This window comes from Loxodonta africana, chromosome 4 (genome assembly GCF_030014295.1).
Source record: "Loxodonta africana isolate mLoxAfr1 chromosome 4, mLoxAfr1.hap2, whole genome shotgun sequence".
Lineage (NCBI taxonomy): Eukaryota > Metazoa > Chordata > Mammalia > Proboscidea > Elephantidae > Loxodonta > Loxodonta africana.
In genome coordinates, this window is record NC_087345.1 from 153136497 (window position 1) to 153160049 (window position 23553).

Sequence of the window (23553 nt, forward strand, 5' to 3'; positions counted from 1 at the left end):
GACAGCAATTGGTTTGGTTTTTGGTTATGGACCATGAGTAATTCTGGAAACTGGTTTCTACTGTGTCAAAGAATGTCTCCTAGCCTTTCCGTCTCATTTTACAGATGATGAAGTTACTTCCTCAGGGTCAGACAGAGCTTAAAGTGGATCATATTTGTTTTTGAATACAAACACCTCACCTGAACACAAGGTTGGCAAAGCTAAGGGAAATAGTCAACCAACTTGTTCAGGCTTCTATACAATCAATTCAGCCACAGGAAATTTGTGAGGTCAAGGGTAACGTTTTGAAATGTGCCCTGCAGTTTAAGTGTAAATGTCCAGGTTTCTCTGCTTTAAGCGTCACCCTCCACCTCACAGAGAAAATGAGAAAATCACAGAGGGATTATTAGACCACACAGTCTGGAATTAAGTTTGAATATTCCGTAAAAATACCACGCAGGAAGACTTAAACTCCGTGCTACAGGGTGTTAAAAAAAAAACCCAAACCCAAACCCACTGCCATCTAGTCGATTTCGACTCATAGCGACCCTATAGGACAGAGTAGAACTGCCCCATAGCGTTTCCAAAGAGCGCCTGGCGGATTTGAACTGCCGACCTCTTGGTTAGCAGTCGTAGCACTCAACCATTACGTCACCAGGGCGTTAGGTCACCATAGTTCACCTAAAGAAGCCTCAACGACCGGAAGTCTCCTTACCCTTAACAAAGATGGCGCCCGATTACGTGTACCAATCAAATTGCTCGACACAAGGACCGTATTTCACTCTCTTTCACTAGTCGTTCGATCGCTTTCCCTGTACGTTTTTAAAACGTAGCCAATCAGTGCGGCCCCAAGGCTGGCCTGCGTCTGACGTCAGAGGCAGGGTGGAGTCAGGCTGGAATTTTGGCGCGTTTAGATGTAGAAAGAAAAGGGGTGCCGGAAATTGGTAAGAAGGGCGGATTCTGGTTATGTGGGTGCTCTTGGGCAGAGGTGGACACAGGGCCGCCACGCACGTCTGTGGGAGATTTTAGAGAAACTCCTGAGGAGGGCTGTGGTCTGAGGGCGAGAGGCGCGGCGTCCTTGGGGGTTCAGGTGGGTTAGACTTTGGAATTGGGCTGGGAGACCTCGGGAAGAAAAGGGATGGCGCCCAGCTTTGGTGGGGTCTGTGGGGCGTGCGCTCTGGGTGGGTGGCCTAAGTGTGGAGAGATAGAAAAGAAGCGGCCACGTGGAGAGGGGAGAATTCTGGATTTTTCCGAATTGCATTACTGAGATGAGTGAAATGAACAAGACGGTTTGCTTCTAATCCTCCACAAGTTTACAGTCTAATGAATTCCTCGGTATATAATACAGTGTGGGGTACATGATGGGATCCGTGGAAATGTTTCTTGAATAAATAAAAACACTTTAATTAATACCTTTACATTACACTTACCAAGATCACATAAACTGTAGAGTTAAAAACCAGTTGCCACTGAAGTAGACTCTGACTCATGGCGACCCCATGTGTGTCAGAATAGAACGGTGCTTCGTAGGGTTTTCAGTGGCTGATTTTTCAGAAGTAGAGCACCAGCCCTTTCTTATGAAGTACCTTTGGGTGGGCTTGAACCTCCAGCCTTTCAGTTAGCAGCCAAATGCATTAACTGCACCACCCAGGCACTCCAAGTTAAATAATAGCCTGGACATTTTTACATTTTTATACTTGCAGTTTTAAAAATAATTTCAAATTAAAAAAAGGAAAGTACACAGAATGATATGAATTTATTTTAGTTAGCTATGCCAACTATTTTTCTGCCTTTGAGCTTTGCTAACTAGCATCGAATAAAAATCCTGATATGACCAAGACCACAAGTAGAATCACACACTAGCCTGCTATGAATAATGTAGACATCGAGTGTGTTACAGAGAATAAGACAGGATAATAGCCCTATTTAGACCAGCCTCAATCATTCCTGTTCTCAACTTGTCTCATCCATGTAATCTAGTATCATATAAACTACTCTGTACTTCAGGCGAGTTTTTATAATCATAGTCTGAAGGCAGTAAAAGGGGATGAGGGAGATGGTGTTGGTGGTGGACGAAGAATCAAAAAAACCAAACCCAGTGTCGTCGAGCCAATTCCGACTCATAGCGACCCTATAGGACAGAGTAGAACTGCTCCATAGAGTTTCCAAGGAGTGCCTGGTGGATTTGAACTGCCGACCCTTGGATTAGCAGCTGTAGCACTTAACCACTACGCCACCAGGGTTTCCCGGTGGTGGAAGAAGGGGTGGGAAGTGGTTGGATTCTGGGTAAATTCTGAGGTTAGAGCCTACAGGAATTCTTGACAGATTGGATATGGGTTGTGAGCGAAGGAGTTGGGGGTGACTTTTCTAATGTTTTCTTCACACAGCAAAGACTCTACAGTACGCTCATTTCCTGGGCACCAGGTCCTCCTTCGAAGTTCTCTATTGCATACAACTGGTCTCTTGACAGCATGGATGGTAAGTCCTGGCAGTTTTCTCCATTTGTTTAATGGGAAACCATCCTTTTGTTCATGGGCTTGTTAACTACTTGCAAAATAGTGATGATAGCTTCCCAGCCCCAAGGTCTCAGGGTTGAAGAGATCTAACTTCAATCACTGAACGTTACTTGGTTTAATCAGGCAAGATTTATCCTTCTGGCAGCAGGGTTTGTCTTAAAATAATAGTTAGCATATACTGAGCAAGGAGCCCTGGTGACTCAGTGGTTTAGCACTTGGCTGCTAACCTAAAGGCTGGCAGTTCAAACCCACTCAGTGGTTCCACAGGAGAAAAGACCTGGTAACGTGCTCCCAGAAAGATTACAGCCTAGAAAAACCTATGGGGCAGTTCTCTTCTGTCCTGTAGGGTCGCCGTGAGTCAAAACCAACTGGACAGCACACAACAACCACAACAAACGTACTGAGCACCTTAACAGTGTGCTGCAAGAGCTTTAATCCTCCCTGCAGCCCTATTTTATAGGCAGGAAGAGAGATGTCCAGTCACTTGTTTGCAGGCCACACACTCAGGACAAGAATACGACCTGGCAGTCTGACTTTGGATTTCACATTTGACATTGAAATCATGAAAGCGGTTTTAGTCTTAGACTTAAATTCTTATAGTCTTTTCTAATTTTGTTTTTTTTGCAAGGACGTGTGTGAAATATTTACCTAGTGAAGAGATGTTGCTTCAACTAGCAGAGCTTTCCCTGGAGTGATACAAAAATATTGTAATGGTTATGAAGAAGCCCTAGCAGATAAAACATGCTATTTTCTGGTTGTGTGATTGAGTTCATTGTTTGAAACTGGATTTACAAAGCAAAAAATAGCCTTCAAGTTTGTTAATGCTTTGCCCTTTTAAAAAAAAAAAGAAAGTAAAACCAAATGTTGAAATGGACATGAAAATCAGTAGTGAATGGATCTGTGTTCTTTCAAAAATCATAGTTTCTGTAAAAAATTTCACTCGATTGGTAAAACTTCACAACTTGGTCCAGTATAAACCAAATCAAGAAGTTTGGTGGAAACTGAAAGTCCCAGAGGTCACCTTTCAGCTAAATAACAGATTGACACATAAAATAAACAGCATTATCCATGAGTACACACAGTGTGCCTTTAAAAAAAAATCGTCTATATGAGATCCAACCCTAAAGCAAAGATGAGATGGTAAGAGGGGGTAGGGGAACTAGATTAATGGGAATGGAACAACCAGAATGGAAATAATGAGAATGTTGACACATTGTGAAAAATCTAACCAATGTCATTGAACAATTTGTATGCAAATTATTATTTTTTAATGTGTTTTAAGTGAAAGTTTACAGTTCAAGTTAGTTTCGCATACAAAGATTTATGCACACATTGTTATATGACCCTAGTTGCTCTCCCTATAATGTGACAGCACACTCCCCCTTTCTACACTGGATTTCTTGTGGCCATTGAACCAAGTATAGAAATTATTAAGTGGTAGCTTAATTTGCCTTGTAAACTTTCACAAAAACACAATAAAATATTATTAAAAAAAAAAATGTTTGGCGGTCCTAGGGATACACTGTAAAACAACAGGTAGATGGTGAGATGGGAGACACTAGTTTTTGTGTTGATAGAAATGCTCCAGTAGAGAGGGGAGAATTGGTGAGAGAGAGAGGTGGTAATTGTAGGATGAAGTCTTTGAGAAGTTGAGAGGAATAGGATGCAGTGTACAAATGAAGGAATTGGCTATAAATAGAAGTAAAAACAGTTCACCCATTTTCAGAGGAGGCAAAGCAGAGAATATGTATTCAGGTTTGGTAGTGAAATATGAGGAAGTCCCTGTCTGATTACTTTTACTATTTTTCTGTAAAATATGAGACCAGATCATCAGCTAAGAGTAAAGAAGGAAGAGAGAGCATAGGAAATTTCAGGAGAGATGGTGTGAAATAGTTGGAAAATAAAGTAAACATACTAGGGAAGCATGGGATTTTGCAAACATGGTTACATGCCTGTTTGTTGTTTGTAAGCATAAATTTAAAGTTAGACCAGTCAGTATGGCAGTGTGCCTTTCTCCAGGAACATTCACCAGCTGGGGTGCAGGCATGGAGGAGGTGGCTCGGTAGACTTAATCAGTGTTAAGATTTTGTCAAGGAACTGGAGGGCATGAGAGAGAAGGAGGAGAGCCTTTAGAAGGCGGCAGTGATTATAACGATTGAATGTGGAATCCAAGATAAGGACTTGAGGGACAGGTGATGATAGTAAGAATGTAGGAAGGTCATTGGATTGGACATCTTAATAAAGTTGAAGAAATTCCTGGGTGGGAATATTAGAGTGAGTGGACAGAAAGGATAGGAGGTGGGAATCAGAGAGTGGGTTGCTTGAAATCAAGATCTCAAAGTGGTGCCTTTGCTATGATGACTGGGAAAGGGTAGCTAAGATGGGGTGGAAGACAAGGTCATTGAAGCTGAGAAGATAAAGAAACCGAGAGACCAAGAAGTTGGCTAAGTCTTGTGAGTGTTGAAGTGAGCAAGAATGGTGATAGCAGTAGAGATGGAGAGGAAGACAATATTGTAGACATTGCAGTGTGAAATATGAAAGATTAAACAACTGCCACTCAAGAGAGATGCAGGGGACAGCCAGATTTCTGTTGTCCCCTGCATATCCTCAGCCACTGAGGATATAAATAGAGGGACTTGCTAATAGTAGGTTCTGGGTTCCAGAGAGCAAACCCCAGGGGTTTGGGAACAAAGAAGCAGAAAGATCAGAGTAATATGGAGAAGGCAGATGGTTTTTGGTGGTGACCGAGGTAAACAGGTATGAGGCATCACAGGACTCACCCTGGTACTCTCATGAAGGACGACAAGTTCAAGGTGAAGAGTATGAGACCACTAGGCAACATTTTTCACCAGTATCTCCCAGTAGTGTGGGCCAGGACCTCCTCTGGGGGTGTGCTGTCTGAGGCTTTTGGGAACGAGCGTTAGTGGAGGGCCTCTTTACTCCCATCCTGGATGTGGCTGTCTTGCCTGGAAAACAGGGAGCTGAGGTGGCCTCTCTTGGTGTACGCTGAAGTCTTGGAGTCTTTGTTGACTAAGCGATGCAAATTTAAAATTTTAACAACATCCAACTCTAATCTTTAGCCTTAAGTTTGGCTCTTGGCTCTTTCCTGCTGGTAAGGGAGTGTAGAATGATGGAAAGGACATTGGTTAGCTGGTCTAGAGAGCTCCAGGCGCTTCCACTGACTTGTTTCACTGCGTGATCCTGAATAAGCCCTTAGCCTCTCTGAGCTTTAGTCCCTATCCTTAAAATGAAGGGACCTTTCAGCTAAATAACAGATTGGTTCATAAAATAAAGAATACCGCCCGTAAGTACTATGCTTCTTTAAAAAAATAACCTATATGAGTCCACACGATCAACAGTTACTCTAAAGCAAAGATGAGAAGGTTAAGGGGGCAGGAAAACTAGGTTACTAGAAACGAAGCAACCGGAACAGACTTAATGAGAATGTTGACACTTGGGAAAAATGTAACCGATGTCACGGACCAATTTGTGTGGAAATTGTTAAATGGGAACCTAATTGTGTAAACTTTCACCAAAAACACAATAAAAATGTTATTTAAAAAATAAAATGAGGGGAGTGGCTTAGATAACCCTTAACATTTTTTATTTAAATCCCTCTGATTTTATGAAGGAATAGTGCCCAAATTGGGGGTGGGGGGAGGAACGAGCAAAGACTATAAACAGAAAAAAATCAATAAAGAAGATCTGAACGGCCAATAAACGTAAACCATTCTTAACTTCACTAGTAATCCAGGAAATACAATAAAAGCAGTGAGATGCTTTTTTAAGTCATCCAACAGATTGGCAAAAAAATTTTAGTGACATATCAGATCCTGGTGAGATGGCGGGGAAATGTAGCTGCATACAATGTAGTGAAAGCACAACCACTTGAGAACGATTTGGCAACAAAAAGTAAAATTGGAAAACATTCATACCCAGCAATCCAGCAATTCAGCTTCTGATATATAGCCCCCAGAAACTCACAGGTATAAGAAGAGGGACAGCATAGTTTATAATGGAGATAGCCTGCATGTCTTTTATTGGCAAATGGATTAATAAAATATGGTATGGTCTTGCTATGGTGATAAATAAACTAGAACTATATGTTTTAATTTATGTAAATATTTTTAAAACAACATAATACTTTGTGTTGACTGTGAATGTTGTTAATTGCTGTTGAGTTGATTCTAACTCGTGGTGACCCCATGTGTACAGAGTAGAGCTGCTTCATAGGGTTTTTCAAGGCTGTGACCTTTCGGAAGCAGATTGTCAGGCCTGTCTTCCCAGGTGCCTCTGGGTGGATTTGAAGCACCAACCTTTTGGCTAGTACTCAAGTGCTTAAGCATTTGTGCCAGCGAGGGACTCCTTGATTATGAGTACTTATATGTTTAAGTATGAAAAACAGGCTGAGATGATATACCAAAATTACGACAGTAGTTGCAATGGGGAGTGGAGGCAGTGGTAAGGAGTTGGGGTAAGATTTGTTATGATATACATTATCTGTAAAGTGTTATTTAACATAAAAGACCAGAAGCAAACATGACAAAGTGTTAATGATGGTTGATTCTGGGTGATGGGATATGAGTACTTTTTATGTTATTCTTTGTACCTTTATATATTTTTAAAAGTTTTCTCAAACAATTTCAAAGGAGAGAGGGGTGCCCTAAATGTGTGTTTGGTGTGTTTTTCAGTTTATTCCCTTGTTCGTTGACTTTCACAGTAGATGGTATGCAGGAAGTTATTAAATGAGGTTGTTTTTGCTGATTGCTGTGGAGTTGATTCTAACTCATGGTGACTGCATGTGTTAAACAGAGTAGAGAACAGTTCCATAGGGTTTTATTGGCTGTAGTCTTAACGGAAGTAGATCGTCAGGTCTTTTCTTCTGCAGTACCACTAGGTGGATTTGAACCACCAGCCTTTAGGCTAGCAGACTAGAGCAAACGGTGCCACCCACGGACCTTCATTAATTAAAGTAATCCAGGTAAAAAGATCTAGCCCAGTGCCTGACCCACTGTCATCCCTAAGCAGATATCAGCCCCTTCTTTACCCCATAGACCTGTATAAGAAGGGCTTGGGAGAAGGAATCTAGAGACAAGACCACAACAGATGTACCAGGTAAAATGGTGGCTCTGTAGAGCCATTTTTGAAAACCATTTTAAAGGGCAGTGTTAACATTTTAACTACCTTGTTAATGTTGAAATTTTTAATTAACAGTGCTTGTCAGCAGTTTTTCTTGAGTAGCCTTAATTTCTTTCTTTTTGTCTTATTCTTTTTTCCCAGGGGAGGAAGATGGTTTGTCTCTGCTGACTGCACTGCTGGAGGAGAATGAATCAGCCTTGGATTGTAATTCGGAAGAGGCCAACTCCTTGGCCCAGCAAGATGGCGAACCTGACCAATTTGATGAGCTCTTTGATGCTGATGGTGATGGTGAATCTTACTCAGAGGAGGCTGATGATGGAGAAGTGGGAAGGACTGAAGACCAGAAAGAAAATCTAGCCACTCTCTTTGGAGATATGGAAGACTTAACAGATGAAGAAGAAGTTCCTACTTTGCAGTCAGCTGAAAACAGGACACTCCCTGTGCCTGCCCCTGCTCAAGAGAAAACGAATCAAGAATTACAAGGTGCCCTGAACTACCTACTGGTCTTCTCTAATTTCTTTGTGACCACCATTCTGGCGGTCTTCATCAAATTAGCTGCTGATTCAAGGATGGAAATAAATGACTTTATAAAAAATTGTATGAGTTGGTAGAGCATGCATTTAAGGCCAGCATTTTAGCATACAAAGGCCTCCTTATATCAGTGTCCAAAACCAAACCCATTGCCGCCAAGTCAATTCTGACTCACAGCGACCCTCTAGGACAGAGTAGAACTGCCCCATAGGGTTTCCAAGAAGCAGCTGGTGGATTTGAACTGCCTACCTTTTGGTTAGCAGCCATAACTCTTAACCACTATGCCACCAGGGCTCCATATCAGTATCAGCCAGCTATAATTGATTCTCCATAGAATGGCTCTGGCACTTTTCATGCTTATTACAGCATAATATTACTTTGGGATTTATATCCGTGCAGACCCAAAGACAGTACCACAAAGATACTACATATTCTGTTGGAGAAAGAGACCGCTCCTGAGCAGAAGCTTTGAAGAGTGCCTTTTTCTTATTTCTGGCATCTTCTCTTATATATTTTTGAGTTATAATAAAATGTATTAGTTAGCTATGTCTTGTGATACAGGAGCCAGCATTTTTGTACTAGTTATGACATCTACTTTATTAAATATAATGATTTCCTAACTCCTAAAAACTTGTTAACTGTGGCTGTGTATCTGTGATATCTGTCAGTAATGCAAATTTATAACTAGCTTAGATGTTAGAGGTTTAATTACAGGAAATCAAAGTTTATTTCACCAAGGGACCTCTCTGAAGTATAAATACTAATCATGAGATTTCAGGATGTGATTGTACTGTGGGTCTCAATATTGGAAGGCAGGAGGAACCAAAAGTATTTCTAGCATTTTCATCATGTATGGCATGTCCTTCATGTATAACAAGTCTCCTCTGCCTGGTTCTTAATATATTTTTCTTTCCTAGATGAGTTAAGGAAGTTGCAAGAGCAAATGAAGTCCTTACAAGAACAGCTAAAAGCAGCAACAATTAAACAGCCTGCAAGTCCAGTCCTGCATAAATCCCCTGGTAATAAGACTGTGATTCTGGGAATATTAGAATGCGTTTCTCTTTCTAAGAAATTATAACATCACTTCTGCATCCAACTTGTGGTCAAACAGCCTTTGAGCCCCTTTCTTACTACATGATTTCTTTTACTTTTAATCAAATAGGTAAATCTCCACGTCCCCCTCTTAAGGAGAAGAAAGTTCAAAGAATACAGGAGTCGCCGTGCTTTTCTGCAGAGCTCGATGTCCCTACTCTACCAAAAGCTAAGCGGGTGGCTCAGGCACCAAAGGTCTCGCCTGCAGGTAGAGTGCTCTGTGCATCACTGATTTTTTCACTGCTCTGGCTGTGTCTTCAAATACATTTTGGCACCGCCTGGCTTGTATGTATTGGTTTGTTTTATCTCCTTAATCGAGAAAAGTTAAGTGTCTTGGGAATGGGAGCCATGCGTTACATGCTACACTTTTTCTCGACATCTCAAGTTGTATCCTTAGGTACAGAGAAGATGTTTACCAAATTTAGTGGATCGAATTTTTTTAAACTCTAGTCCTACAGTTTTACTTGGATTGTAGTAGGTGTAGCCACTGAATTGAATTCTCATGCTGGAAATCTAGAGATTTAATCTTCAGGCTTGTGAGCTTAAGGCACAGATTCCCTTATAAAATATTCAAGTATTATTTGAGGCCATGTTGTAATAAACCAGAAGCTCCGTTCTTTAGAAAAGATGTCCTTGCCAGGAGTATAGAATGGTATGTAAGTAAAATTCTGTTTCAGCAAACACATGATATACACAAAATAAAAAATCAAAAAGATTTATAAACCCCATGTATTAATTTTGTTGTACTGAGTCAATTTCCCCAAGATAACTGTTTTTCAGAAGGCCTAAGACAAAATGGTCTGGAGATGACGTAGCTTAGAGTAAGCCGCTTTTTGATCACTTGGGTTCAAAAACAGCATTGGCATATGACAGTAATAGAAAACAGCTACTGGCTGAGTGTTTGTGTTTATTTGCCCCCAAAATTTGCATATTTAGTTATCCACTTGTGAAGAGTGTCCATCCCCTTACGACCTTTGGCATTACTAACGTGTTTCACTACATAATGTCCAAAGTTTGGTTTTGAGGGCGTGGAACATCGGCATGGCTTCTAGAGATTCTTAAGGTTAAGGGTCGCCTTGACCCCTAGCTTGGGAGAATTTATACAGTGTCCATCTGAAAGTAAACAACACCTTATATAAGAGAGAAAGTGCTATTTTATTAAATACCCAAGTTTTCTGACCTTTGGAAGAATTATGCTTCTGAAATATGAAGAGTAACCACATCAGCATATTCAAGCAATAGTAAAATACCCTGCTCCGTCTACACCCCCTCCAGCCCCGAATAAAATGGGATGAAATGAAATAAATGCAACAAGAAAGAAGAAAAGAAAGTGGAGCTTGCTTTGGGTTTTTCTTCAGGTAGAATTTGATCTGTATACAAATCTCCAATAATTGTTCACTCCTGAAAGAGAGCTTCACCTCAGCTCCTTTCTGAAATCCACCACAGTGCTCTGTGTGTGGTGAATACTCAGTAAATGTCATTGCATAGAGTAACCAGGACTGTATCAGAGCTGTCCTGTCTAATACGGAAGCCACTGGCCATATGTGGCTATTTAAATAAAATTTAAAACATATTTCTCAGAAGTACAAGCCATATTTTAAGTGCTCAGTGTCCACATGTGGCTAGTGGCTACCAAATTGTCAACTCACATATAAAACATTTCCATCATCGCAGAAAGTTCTGTCGGACGACACTGCAGAGATTTTGAGGGTAGGACAGAAATGATCTTGCCAGCTTCCTTGATCCCCCATAGTTTGGTAATTGTCTGTGTTGGTTAAGAAATAAAAAATCCTGTAAAAGCAAATATGTAGTTTTCGTTAAGATTGTCTTTTAGACTTCATTTTTATGTTAATTTTCAAGGGCCCAAAAGCTCAACTTCAGGGATGACAAGTGAACCCTCCCAACCACTCCGAGCTCTTCCTGGGAACAAACCTCATGGGATTCCTAGGGACCAGATCGGAAGGGGCCCTGGGAGTTCTGGGGAACTGGCTCAGCCGGTCTCTGTGGAAGCCTTCTCTGGCCTGAGGCTCAGGTCAGTAACTGTAGCAGCCCTCTTGCTCTCTTCATATGCACCACTAGAGGGCTTGCCCTCCTTTCAGAACACTGAGTCTTTTAGAAAGAATGTTTGTGCAGCAGATCTATAAAACACCAACAGCTCTGGTACTTGACAGAACTTTGCAATAAGATCAGCTGTGGCACAGAGTTTGACTTGATATAGTTGCATGCAAAATTTAAGGAAGACTCTTGTTTATATAATGAATAAAAGATATGTGTCTATAAAAAGGAAATAGATTAATGGGTAGTAGATTTAATAAGAAATTGACAGAAACAGTGATAATAGACTTCTTAAATATATAAAGGTATATAGTTTAACCAGGATAATAGTATCTTCTAGTACAATTTAGTTATATGATATCTTCTTTTAAAATATTATAACTTATGTACTGTAACTTACAGAATTTAAAGAATTTGTGGTCTTATTTCTTATGTAGCCCACTTCTATGTCTAAGGAAAAGTAAACCTAGCTTTAAAAATTATTTTATTTTTATTTATCTGCCATAAAAGTGTGTGCCTTGTCCATATCATATACTAAACCCCCTGAAAAAAGGTACAGTGGAGGTTTCTGCCCCACAATGCTTCTTACCACCTGGTACAGTGCCAGATAATGTTATTTCTTAGCATAATCTACTAGTTACTGGTTTTTTCACCCAGGCGGCCTCGAGTGTCCTCCACAGAAATGAACAAGAAAATGGTTGGCCGAAAACTGATCAGACTGTCTCAGATCAAGGAAAAGATGGCAAGTGAGACACTGGAAGAAATAGACTGGGTGACATTTGGGGTTATAGTGAAGAAAGTCACTCCACAGAGTTCTAACAATGTAAGCCATTTGATTGATTGATTTAGCAGCTTCACCACAAACTAACACTGGGCACTCACATTCTTAATTTGCTAAGCTGAGCCTATTGCTATTTCTTTTTGAAATAACTGCTAGTAGGTTCCAAAAGTGCATACTATCATTGGGTTAGTATCCAAGGAGGACATTTGTAAAGAATGTCCTACTTTAAGGAGATCTAATTGTACAGGGCCTTGGGCTTTTCATTATCCCGGTCATTCTTATTGCATTTCACTTGTCATCGTTTTTGGTGGCACATGTCCTTACCCCATGATACTGTAATCGCATCTGTGGAGGAGGAGAACAGGCATCAAAGAGGCTGAATTCATAGATCCTTTGGAGATCCTTATTAGGTATAAGATGGCAGTTGCACACATTCTAGAATTGCTGGCCCATGCTGGAATATATGGTGTATTTAATTTGACGGCTTTTACAAAAGATATAACAAGTTGCATAAATCCCAGTTGACGGAAGCATAGTGGAGAAAGTATCATGTCGCCAGGCAGTTCAGAGAACTTGTATTCAAAGCCTGGTTCTCCCTTTAACTAGTTATTTGGCCTTGCTTAGGTTGACCCTTATTCTTGCTTGAAGAATCTCATTTGTTTATAAAATGAAGTAACTGGCTTTGATTATATTGAAAGTCTTTCAACTCCAAAATACTATGATCAGTCATGCTCATTACTGATTTCATTCACTAATTTGATCTTGGCCATCCTTAGATTTTTATGAGATCTGATGGCGGGGGAAACCCTGGTGGCATAGTGGTTAAAGTGCAGCGGCTGCTAACCAAGAAGTTGGCAGTTCGAAGCCACCAGGTGCTCCTTGGAAACTCTGGGGCAGTTCTAGTCTGTCCTATACTGTCGCTATGAGTTGGAATCGACTCGACAGCAGTGGGTTTGGTTTTTCGGGTTGGTAACGGGTAATTTGAGTTTTGGATTACTGGGCTGTTGTAGCCCTATCACGGTGAACAGATCTGGTTGCATTTGATTCTTAGTTGCATCACAAGTGACTATAATGATGTTGAAATAACAGGTGTGAGATTTTATCTGAACTCTTCCATGAAAGGCATTGTACAAACCCATGGAAGAATAATTATAATGGAGTTCAGGCAATCGCTCACCCTAACTTATAACCATACCCACCCTGAAATGCCTCTGTGAAACAGCTTAATTCAATATCATTGAAATTATTGTTTTTTTAACGATCTGTAAAAGTAGAAGTTGTTCATATTACAAGTGGTCAGCATTATGACTTGCCTTTCTTCAGATATTTAATAATACCTCTGGAACTTTATAGTTAAATGCAAGAGCAGTTTTTTTAAAGGATGCTTGTGTTAATCTTCTAAGCTAAGTATAGATTTAATAGTATAGAGCTGACACCTCTTTAATTAATACTAATAATATAATTAAATTAATCAATTACAAATAATAGATTTATTGTTTACCTGATATCTATTCATATTGGTAAGTTGTTAAATAGTAGCATAGCTTCCTTTTTCTCTTTAACACTGTGCACACATGTGTGAGAGTGTGTGTGCGTGCACTTGTGTGTGTGTGTGCATGAGTGAGATTAGAAAGGCACTGCTCTCCCACTGACTAAATTTCAGACCTGGGAATTGACAGAGCCTAGTAGTGACAAGTTTGCTACTGCCTTGCCTAACTTCACTTTCATCTCTAAAACAAGAAGGGTAATACTGAAACCTAGGGAAAGGATTAATTTATACTGAAAAGACTTTCTGATGATTATGTATTTAATGTGGAATATATTTATATATTTTTCCATGTTAGAACCCTTGAGCCATAAGTGGAAACAGTATAACCCATTGTTCAAAAATTATTAAAATAAGAATAAATGTTTGTTCCAGGGGAAAACATTTAGCATCTGGCGACTGAATGATCTTCGTGACCTGACGCGGTATGTGTCGTTGTTCTTGTTTAGAGAAGTTCACAAAGAACTATGGAAGACAGAGCAAGGTACCGTCATAGGATTACTTAATGCTAACCCCATGAAACCCAAGGATGGTTCAGAAGAGGTAAGACCTTTTCCATAGTTTTTCAACAAGTGTCATCTGTTATAGACAGATTATTGTTACTGTCAGGAAGAGTGAGAGACGGAGTTATTTCATTTCATTCCTTGCTTTCACCAGAGATTGGTGACAAATCATCTATTGGTTAGGAGTGTATTTGGCTGCAGTTAACAGAAAAACCTCACTACAGTGTCTTAAAACAAACCAGAAAAGCCAAACCGGTTGCCTTCAAGTTGATCCCAACTCCTAGTGACATAGGACAGAGTAGAAGTGCCCCATAGGGTTTCCAAGGAGCGCCTGGTAGATAACTGCTGACCTTTTGGTTTGCAGCCGAACTCTTAACCACTATGCCACCAGGATTATATTGCTCCTTGGAAACTCTATGGTGCAGTTCTACTCTGTCCTGTAGGGTTGCTGTGAGTTGGAATTGACTCGATGGCAAAGGGTCTTAAAACAAGTGGAGTTTATTTTTCTTACACAATGAAGAACCTGGATGTAAGTGGTGTAATGATGTCAGAGCCAATGTTTCTGGAGCCTCTTGGCATTTTTTTCTTGGTAACAATATGGGTTTGGAGCTTTAGCCATTGTATCTCCATTCAGGGCAGGAAGTGAAGAGGAAGTTTGAGCCAACCTGTTCTATCTGTTTTCATCAAGAAAGCAAAAGCATTCCCAGATACCTTTTTTACCAACCCCCGCTTAACTGGCTTAAGTCACATGGCCATCACTAGCTGTAAGCAGTGCTGGGAAAGCAGGATCAGGATCCGTTACCTGAGGCTGAGCGTTTTGCCAGCCACATAAATCACTAAGAAGGAAAGAATGGACATTGAGTAGAGAACACGCTCCCATTTCTAAGCTGTTGTATGACCTCTGACTTCAAATTCCTTCTGACTTAAATCACTATCAACCATTCTTATATCTACTGGTGCTGATAAAGAGCCAGAACTTTGCCTGCTTTAATCTCCTACCCCACCTCTTTTTTACAGGTGTGCCTATCTATTGATCATCCTCAAAAAGTCTTGATCATGGGTGAAGCTCTTGACCTGGGAACCTGTAAAGCAAAGAAGAAGAATGGGCAGCCATGCACACAGATGGTTAATTTGGTTGGTTTCCGACTTTTTAGCATGGTTTCTGCTAAAGTAGGGAACTGTTAGGAATAAACTGTAGGTGTGTTAGCTGTAATGACCAATTTGGAACTGAGTGTCCTACTTAACAGACAGGGTCAAAATGAGAAAATCGAATATGAATTTTCAGAGGTAATATGGTCATATGCAGCTAATAATTGCCAGTTAAAATGTCATGGGGTAGGGGTGAGCAAGGAGAGTTTAACCTCTAAGGAAAGTGATCTTTCATTGCCAAATGACTAGAAGGTATAAGAAAGACAGAATTTTAGTTTGCCTTCAGGTCTTTATAGTGCCAGAGATCAAACACTAATGATAAAATATACTGAAAACCTTATTTTAGCCTATAGTGCACCTCTTCCTAGAGATCGTTTTAAAAATCTTGATTGAGATAAAATTCACATACCATACAATTCAACCTTTTAAAGTGTACTGTTCAGTAATTTTTAGTACATTTAAAGAGTTGTGCAACCATCACCACTATCTAATTTCAGAACATTTTCATTACCCCAAAAAGAAACCCATACCAATTAGCAGACACTCCCCCTTCTTTCTTTCCTCCAGCCCCTGGAGGCCCCTAATTTACTTTCTATCTCTCTGGATTTGCTTATTCTGGACATTTGATATAAATGGAATCATCCAGTATGTGCCCTTTTGTGTCTGGCTTCTTTCACTTTTCATCATGTTTACAGGGTTCATCCATGATATAGTATGTGTCAGTACTTCATTACTTTTTATGGCTGAATGGTATGCCATCGCAGAGATAGACCACGTTTGTTTATCCACTCATCAGTTGATGGGCACCGGGCTGTTCCCACATTTTGGCTGTTACGAATAGTGCCGCTATGAATGTTCATGCACAGTGTTTCAGTGGATGCGTGGTTTCAATTCTCTTGGACTTTTATGTAGGGGTGGAATTGCTAGGTCATGTGTATCTCTACGTTTAACATTTGGAAGAACTGCAAGCTATTTTCCAAAGCAACTGAACCATTTTACAGCCCCACCACAATGTATAAGGGTCCCGGTTTCTCCACATCCTCACCAACACTTGTTATTTTCTGTCTTTTTGATTGTAGCCACCCTAGTGGGTATATTAAAGCTCTTTGAAAGTGAGTAAAGTGACAGGTTTGGGTTTCATCTGTTTACGTAGCTAGATGGGAAGAGAGTTCTCAGAGTGAAATACTTGACAGATTTCCAAGTAAGAGCTTGGAGCTGTTTGAGTAAGAGTTGTTATTGTTAACTGCCCTTGAGTCAGCCCCTGATTCGTGTTGACCCCATGCAGAATGGAATGAAACACTGTCCAGTCCTGTTCCAGCCTCGTAGTGAGTAGGGGATTGGACCATTGTGATCCATAGGGTTTTCATTGGCTGATTTTCAGAAATGGATCACCAGGCCTTTCTTCCTTGTCCATCTTAGTCTAGAAGCCCTACTAAAGCCTGTTCAGCATCAGAGCAACATGCAAGCCTCCACTGACAGGGGTGGTGGCTGCACATGAAGTGCATTGGTCAGGAATCGAACTCAGGTCTCCTGCATGGAAGTGGAGAATTTTACCACTGAGCCACCTAGGTCTTTAAAAATCCACTGTCTCCATATCTCAGAGTTCACCAAGTAGAACAATACTATGTTGTTTCTCTTTGTTTCTTTCACTGAAAGAATAACATTTTCCCAAGAGACAACCTGAGAAATGGCTAGAAAAACTGCACTAGAAGCTGGTTTTATTTCCATTTTCTAAAGAAGGCAAAGGAAGTGGACTTTATTACTTTTTCTCTCACCACATCAGTCCTTTAAAAGGAATTTAAGGGAAGAGCTTTCCTCTTAGTGACTGTATAGCTCCTCCATTTTGGGAGTGGTCTTGAGGGGTCAGCAGGGTGGGCTGTACATGCAGAATAGTGTTATATGAAGCTGGGAGAGAAGAAGTGGTCTATCTGACGCTCTTCCCTGCCTGTGGCGCTAACCCTGGTGCTGCTGCTCCTTTTTTTGCAGAATGACTGCGAGTACTGCCAGTATCATGTCCAGGCTCAGTACAGGAAGCTCAGTGCAAAACGAGCAGATTTGCAGTCCACCTTCTCCGGAGGACGAATTCCAAAGAAATTTGCCCGCAAAGGCATTAGCCTAAAGGAACGGCTGTGTCAAGATGGTTTTTACTATGGAGGAGTTTCTTCTGCGTCATATGCAGCCTCGGTGTAAGACATTCTCAGGGCTTCTTCTGGGACGAGTGTTTTGCTTGTCTCGTAAGAATCCAGTGGTTGTGCTTTTCTATAATCGTCCGAAAATACTTGTCCAGTTTCTGTCTTTCGTAACTCACTGCATGTAACAAGATAGATAAGGACCTCTTTTATTTCCAGGTAGAGGAAAGAACATACGGAGGGAGAGAAATCGGCAAGTCATGATATTCTTTAACATGGAGCCTAGACACTCCCTATTTGACTTTTAACATGAATAGTGCAGCTTTGCCTGGGCTGATTATATGGCCATTAAAAGTACGTTGGAGCCCTGGTGGCACAGTAGTTAAGAGCTACAGCATGCTGCTGCTGCTAACCAAAAGATTGGCAGTTTGAATCCACCAGCTGCTCCTTGGAAACCCTGTGGAGCAGTTTTGCTCTGTCCTGTGGGGTCATTATGAGTCAGAACTGACTCGACAGCGACGGATTTTTTAAAAAGTAAGTTAATGTTACATCAACATTGTGAAAACAAATAATAAACTCTGTTGAACAGTTTTTAAAGAAATGTTTAAGTTAGTGTTAACATCCTTTAAATCATTTCCCTCAGGACTCATTTGAGTGAGGTTGCAGACCTGAGATCCCAAATTTAATTAAATGAGTGAATACGTAGTCAAGCATTACGTAGGGAAGTGAGATCTGGAGAACCTAGACTCTCCATAGAATCCCCGAAGTAGGTGTCTGATGGCCTTGTCACCCGTCGTGTAAAACGTATATCTGAGAACGTAAGAGGCGGAGGCTTGACACAAGAGAGCTACTATTGGTCCAAGAATAAAACATAGACTTTGTTCCCAATCCAGCAGGAATTGGGCAAGAGGACTCACATTTCCTGCCTATTTTGTAACATCAAGTACGTTTTTAAGATAAAATAGCATCTGTATTTTTCCAAACTGCAAAAAGCAATACCCATTCTGACCAGGATCACAATAGAGTATCCTGGACAGAGCAGGAAAAAAATGTAGAACAAAAAATCAAATTCATGAAAGAAAGACCAGACTTACTGGCCTGACAGAGACTGGAGGAACCCCCGAGACTGTGGCCCTAAGACACCCCTCTGACTTGAAAAACAGCACTCATTCCTGGAAACCACCTTCGAGCCAAGCAATAGACAGGCCTATAAAATAAACAATAACACCCGAAAAGAATGTGCACTGTAGAACAATCAGTTATACAAGACCAAAAGGGCACCATTTGCTCAAAAACAGATGAGAAAGCAGGGAGAAGTAGGGAGACTAGAAGAAAGGAAATAAGGAACTCAGGACTGAAATTGGGAGAGTGCTGACACAGTGTGGGGATTGCAACCAATGTCATGGAACAGTTTGTGTACAATTTGTTGAATGGGAAACTAATTTGCTTTGTAAATTTTCACCTATAACACAATAAAATATAGGGAAAAAAAAAGCAATACCCGTACATTATAGATAGGTTATGTGTGCAATCCAGCCAAAAGCCATCCATAATTCCACTGCTTAGATTAGTTTCCTGGTATATATGTTTCTAGGTTTTTTTTTCCCCCCATAAAATAAACAAAATAATTTAACATTTTTCTTGTCAAATATTTATCTGTGGCGTTATTTTTAGTGACTACACAGTATTCTTCTACATGGCTCTGTGATAATTTATTTAAGCAACTGTGTGTGGATGACCATTAATGATGTTTCTTTTAACGTTATAAACAAAACTGCAGTTAATATCCTAAACTTTTGCAGAATCAGATATTTTAAGGTAAATTCCTATATCAAAGTGTTGGCATATATTTGATTTCTATTGCCGCACTGCCCGTCCAGGACAACTTCAAGCCAACTTGTGGCTCCGTGACCTTTGCCTGCTGATTATGCTACAGGACGGTGGCATTAAGAAAGCCTGTGTTGTGTTCCAGGGCTTTGAGAAACTTGGACAGTTTGTAATAGTTGAACTGAGTATTTGTGTGCCTTTTTTACCTCATGAGAGCATTAATGTTCAATGATTTCTCTTTGGGGGTGGGCGTGGCTCTTGTCATTTCAGTGCAGCAGCCGTTGCCCCTAAGAAGAGGATTCAAACTACTCTGACTGATATGGTTGTTAAGGGCACAAACCTGATTATTCAGGAAACTCAACAAAAACTCGGTAATATTATTTTTTCCATGTTAGATTTTTTCCTCCAGTTTAAATATATAGTCTTTAGGATGGACAATGGTTATAACTCATATTCTATGTTATAAATATCCACTCATCATATATAGCACTTATAGTGATGTGGCCTTTGCTAAAGGAACCAAGCCTGGTTGGCAGTGTATTGAGAAAAAATACCATACTGGTCTTTAACCGGTTGCCATTAAATCAACTCCAACTCATGACGACCTTATGTATGTTGGAGTAGAACTGTGCTCCGAAGGGTTTTCAGTGGCAATTATTTGGAAGATCACCAGGCCTTTCCTCCAAGATGTGTCTGGGTAGGCTCGAACATCCAATCTTTTGGTTACCAGCCAAGCACATTAAACATTTGCGCCACCCAGGGACTCATTTATTAATCTTAGCTGTGTTTTAACTTAGTAACTTTTTTTAAGATTTCTTGACATATCTGGACCTAACTCTTAATGCCCAGCATTAGAATCATTAGTATCAGGTTCCTCGTCAAACCTATCAGTTATCTTTGGTTAAAACAGATCTAGCTCAACAAATGCCACCCTGTTCTTGTGCTTGTGACTTTGTGCATCAGTAGTGGTTGAGGACCAGCATAGATCCCTTGCCCATAGCGAATATTCCTGAAGCAATGTATGAGATGACCCAGCACATATTAGTTTAGTTTCCTAATCATAACTAGAAACAAGATTTATTTGTGTGATACTAGTTTGATGTTAGAGGCAACGATTCTTTTTTTTCCCCCCTTGGTGTTTTGTCTACTTCATTTGTAAATGACTGAATTATGAATGCAAAGTGTAAAACGTGAGATGGTAACTCATAGGACATCAAGCTGTCTGAATTTTGGTTTTATAAAGCCAATGTTTATATATTACAGGAATACCACAGAAGAGCTTGTCTTGTTCTGAGGAGTTCAGAGAATTGATGGACTTGCCAACCTTTGGAGCCAGAAACTTAAGACAACATTTGGCCAAAGCCAAGACATCAGGTACAGTCAGCTTGTTCATAACAAGTTGCCGTCGAGCCAACTCTGACTCGTGGAGACCCCGTGTGTGTCAGAATAGAACTGCATTTGATAGGGCTTTCCATGGCCGATTTTCAGAAGTAGATTGCGGGACTTTTCTTCTGAGGCAGTTCTGGGGGACTTGAACCTCCAACCTCTTAGTTAACAGCAATCACGTTAACAGTTTGCACCACCCAGGGACTACCGTTGTCGTGCGCCGTCGAGTTGATTCCAGCTCATGGTGATCATATGAGACAGTAGAACTGCCCCATTGGGTTTCCAAGGCTGCAGTCGTTACGGGAGCATATCGCCAGGTCTTTTCTCCTGCAGAGCCACTGGAGGGTTCGCACCGCCAACCTTTTGGTTAGCCAAGTGCTTAACCATTATGCCACAAGGGCTCCTTGGATGCCTAGTGTAGGGTATATACATGAGTTCTCTTGGCCTCTCTTGTGTTTTAGGGATCATGGGGAGCCCTAAACCTGCTATACAGTCTATATCAGCATCAGCCCTCTTGAAGCAACAGAAGCAATGTATGTTGGAGATGAGGAAAAAGAAATCAGAGGAAATACAGAAACGGTAAGAGTGGCAGACTTCATAGTCCATGTTTAGATAACCCATCTTGGGACTCCTCAGAATGTCTTAATGGATTTCAAAAACATGACTTTAGATTTTTGTTGTTTTAACTTTGAAAGTTTTTAAATAATTTTAACATAACCTAAATAGCATTTTAGGCTATATATTTCTTACTCGTGCTAGTGAATCCTGATAGCAAATGGTGCAGGTTACAGTGTGGAATACGGTAATTACTGAAGACAAGGAGTAAAATGTGACGAATGCTTTGTGAAAGGGGAAAGCATCTTTGGACCTGATTGGCTCCCATTTTTTGGTATTGCCACAATTAGGTTTTTAATTACAGGGCAGAGCCACCAAGTAGAGGTTGCAGTTATTCAGGTAAACAGTAAAACGAGGCACTAAAAATAGAGTCATTTTAGAGGCAAACCAAGTAGAAATGGATGTGGAAGGAGGACAGATCAAAGACTCCCAAATTCAGGTTGTCGGAATAGTAGTAATAAGAGCTGCTGTTTACAGGTGCTTAGTATGTACTAAGTACTGTGTGTTATACACTGCATAAAGGTAGTAGCTCATTCAGTCCTCACGACGACTCTGAGACAGGTATTGTTATCCTTGTTTTGTGAATAATGAAACTGAAGGTCAGAGAGCCAAGTTTTGAACTCACCTCTCTGATGTTTAACCATTATGCTGTCCCAAATCTGAGCTACTCAAAGACAGGTAGTTCCACCAAGAGGGAAGTCAATTATAAGTGAAGAGGAAATTCTTGGAAAAATAAGGGAATGGGTTTAGACTCAGGTAGGTTGGTCTGAGGTGCTGATGGGACCTCTGCAGTGGTATTTATCGTGTGTCTACAGGAGCCATGAATATGCACAGCTGCCACGTGTACCACTATGTACGGAGTTTTGGGCCTTGTGGGAAAAGAGCACCTGTTAGCAAGCTCAGCCTAGTGCTTGAGGGCGGATATGTGGGAGTAAAGAGTACTAGCCTTGGATTACCTGTTACTTGTTATCGCAATGTGATTTCGGGCCTCAATTCTTCATCTATAAAATATAAAAATCTATAAAAAGATTTGGACTAGATGATATCTAAGGTTTGTTATTTTTAAATAGCCCTTAAAACTGTATAAAAAATAACCACCATGCAGATTGTAGTGCCTTTCATGAGGGCCCTGGTGGCGTGGTGGTTAAGAGTTAGCTGCTAACCAAAAGGTCAGCAGTTCAAATCTACCAGCTGCTCCTTGGAAACAGTCCAGGGCAGTTCTACTCTGTTCTGTAGGGTCGCTATGAGTCAGAATCGACTCAAAAGCAATGGGTTTCTATTATGAACTTCCAAATGTGTCACATGTACTGTCTCTTCCCACCAGAGTAAAGAAAACTAATGTATAGAGAGGTTAAGTGAGTTCCCAAAGCTCCTAGAGATACCCGTAGGGCTGGGAACATAGTCTGCATCTCAGCTTCAGATCTGTGTTTTACAGAAGAGATCCACCGGAAAGGCAATTAACAATATCAGTGCTAAATTGGAAAACAGTTTTTAGCTTATTCAATGAAAAATCAATTGACACAAGAGTTTGGGAAGCCAGTATTGTTCTTATTGTGTGCTAATTTGAGTTACTAACCAAGAAGGGGAAATTATTTTACTAACAACTGGTTGTCAGCTGGTGGCCTGTGTAAAGTCTCCCAGTCCACTCTGAGTTCTAGAAACATGTTTTACATCTGCTAAAGTCCTGTTTGTATATTTTGTTACTGGATATTTCTTTAAAGATTTCTCCAAAGCTCAAGTAAAGGCGAGAGTCCAGTTCTTCCATCCTCTTCTCAACAACCCCCTTCTCAGTCTCCACGAATGGAAGCTGGGTTTCCCAGGCTGGAAGGAGCCCCAGCCCCACAGACGCCCAAGCTTGGGCGAGGCATCTCCGAAGGAGATGATGTTCTCTTCTTTGATGAGTCACCACCACCAAGACCTAAACTGAATGCTTTAGCAGAAGCCAAAAAGGTAAATGGCATTTATCTTCTTGAACACTTGAATTTGCCTTCTGCTTTTATACTTATTACCAGGGAAGACGGATGCCCGATAGCTATTTATTGATCGTGATTACTGCAGTCAAAGGAAATTTAAATGAGATCAACATAATACGATATTTAATCCAAGACAGCCATTATCAACACTGTTTCGTGTCAGGCTAAAGGAGATAGCTTAGAAGAAGGTACTGTTTTACAGCTAGAGACATTGGCAATAAGAAAAAAATTCTTGAAATTGTTGAGACAAGACTGTAAAATACTGTTTTTCAAGATTGTTTAACACTAGACTCCTTTAAAAGAAATCTTATTCAGGAGCCCAGTCTGTATTC

General features: G+C 40.6%; 1 protein-coding gene across 2 annotated transcripts in view; it reads left to right on the plus strand.

Annotated features, from left to right (window-relative positions):
* Positions 1–847: 847 nt before the first annotated feature.
* MCM10 (minichromosome maintenance 10 replication initiation factor) overlaps positions 848–23553 on the plus strand; it is a 47401-nt gene continuing 24695 nt past the window's right edge. The window contains exons 1-14 of one of the 2 annotated variants that reach the window (XM_003410732.4): positions 848–923; positions 2367–2457; positions 7776–8117; positions 9083–9184; positions 9328–9465; positions 11118–11289; positions 11970–12135; positions 14015–14182; positions 15160–15276; positions 17278–17477; positions 19518–19618; positions 20511–20621; positions 21095–21212; positions 22970–23198. In XM_003410732.4, the coding sequence (XP_003410780.1) occupies positions 2451–2457; positions 7776–8117; positions 9083–9184; positions 9328–9465; positions 11118–11289; positions 11970–12135; positions 14015–14182; positions 15160–15276; positions 17278–17477; positions 19518–19618; positions 20511–20621; positions 21095–21212; positions 22970–23198 (1971 nt within the window). In that variant the 5' untranslated portion in view covers positions 848–923; positions 2367–2450. The other variant, XM_010590724.3, reaches the window with a different exon arrangement.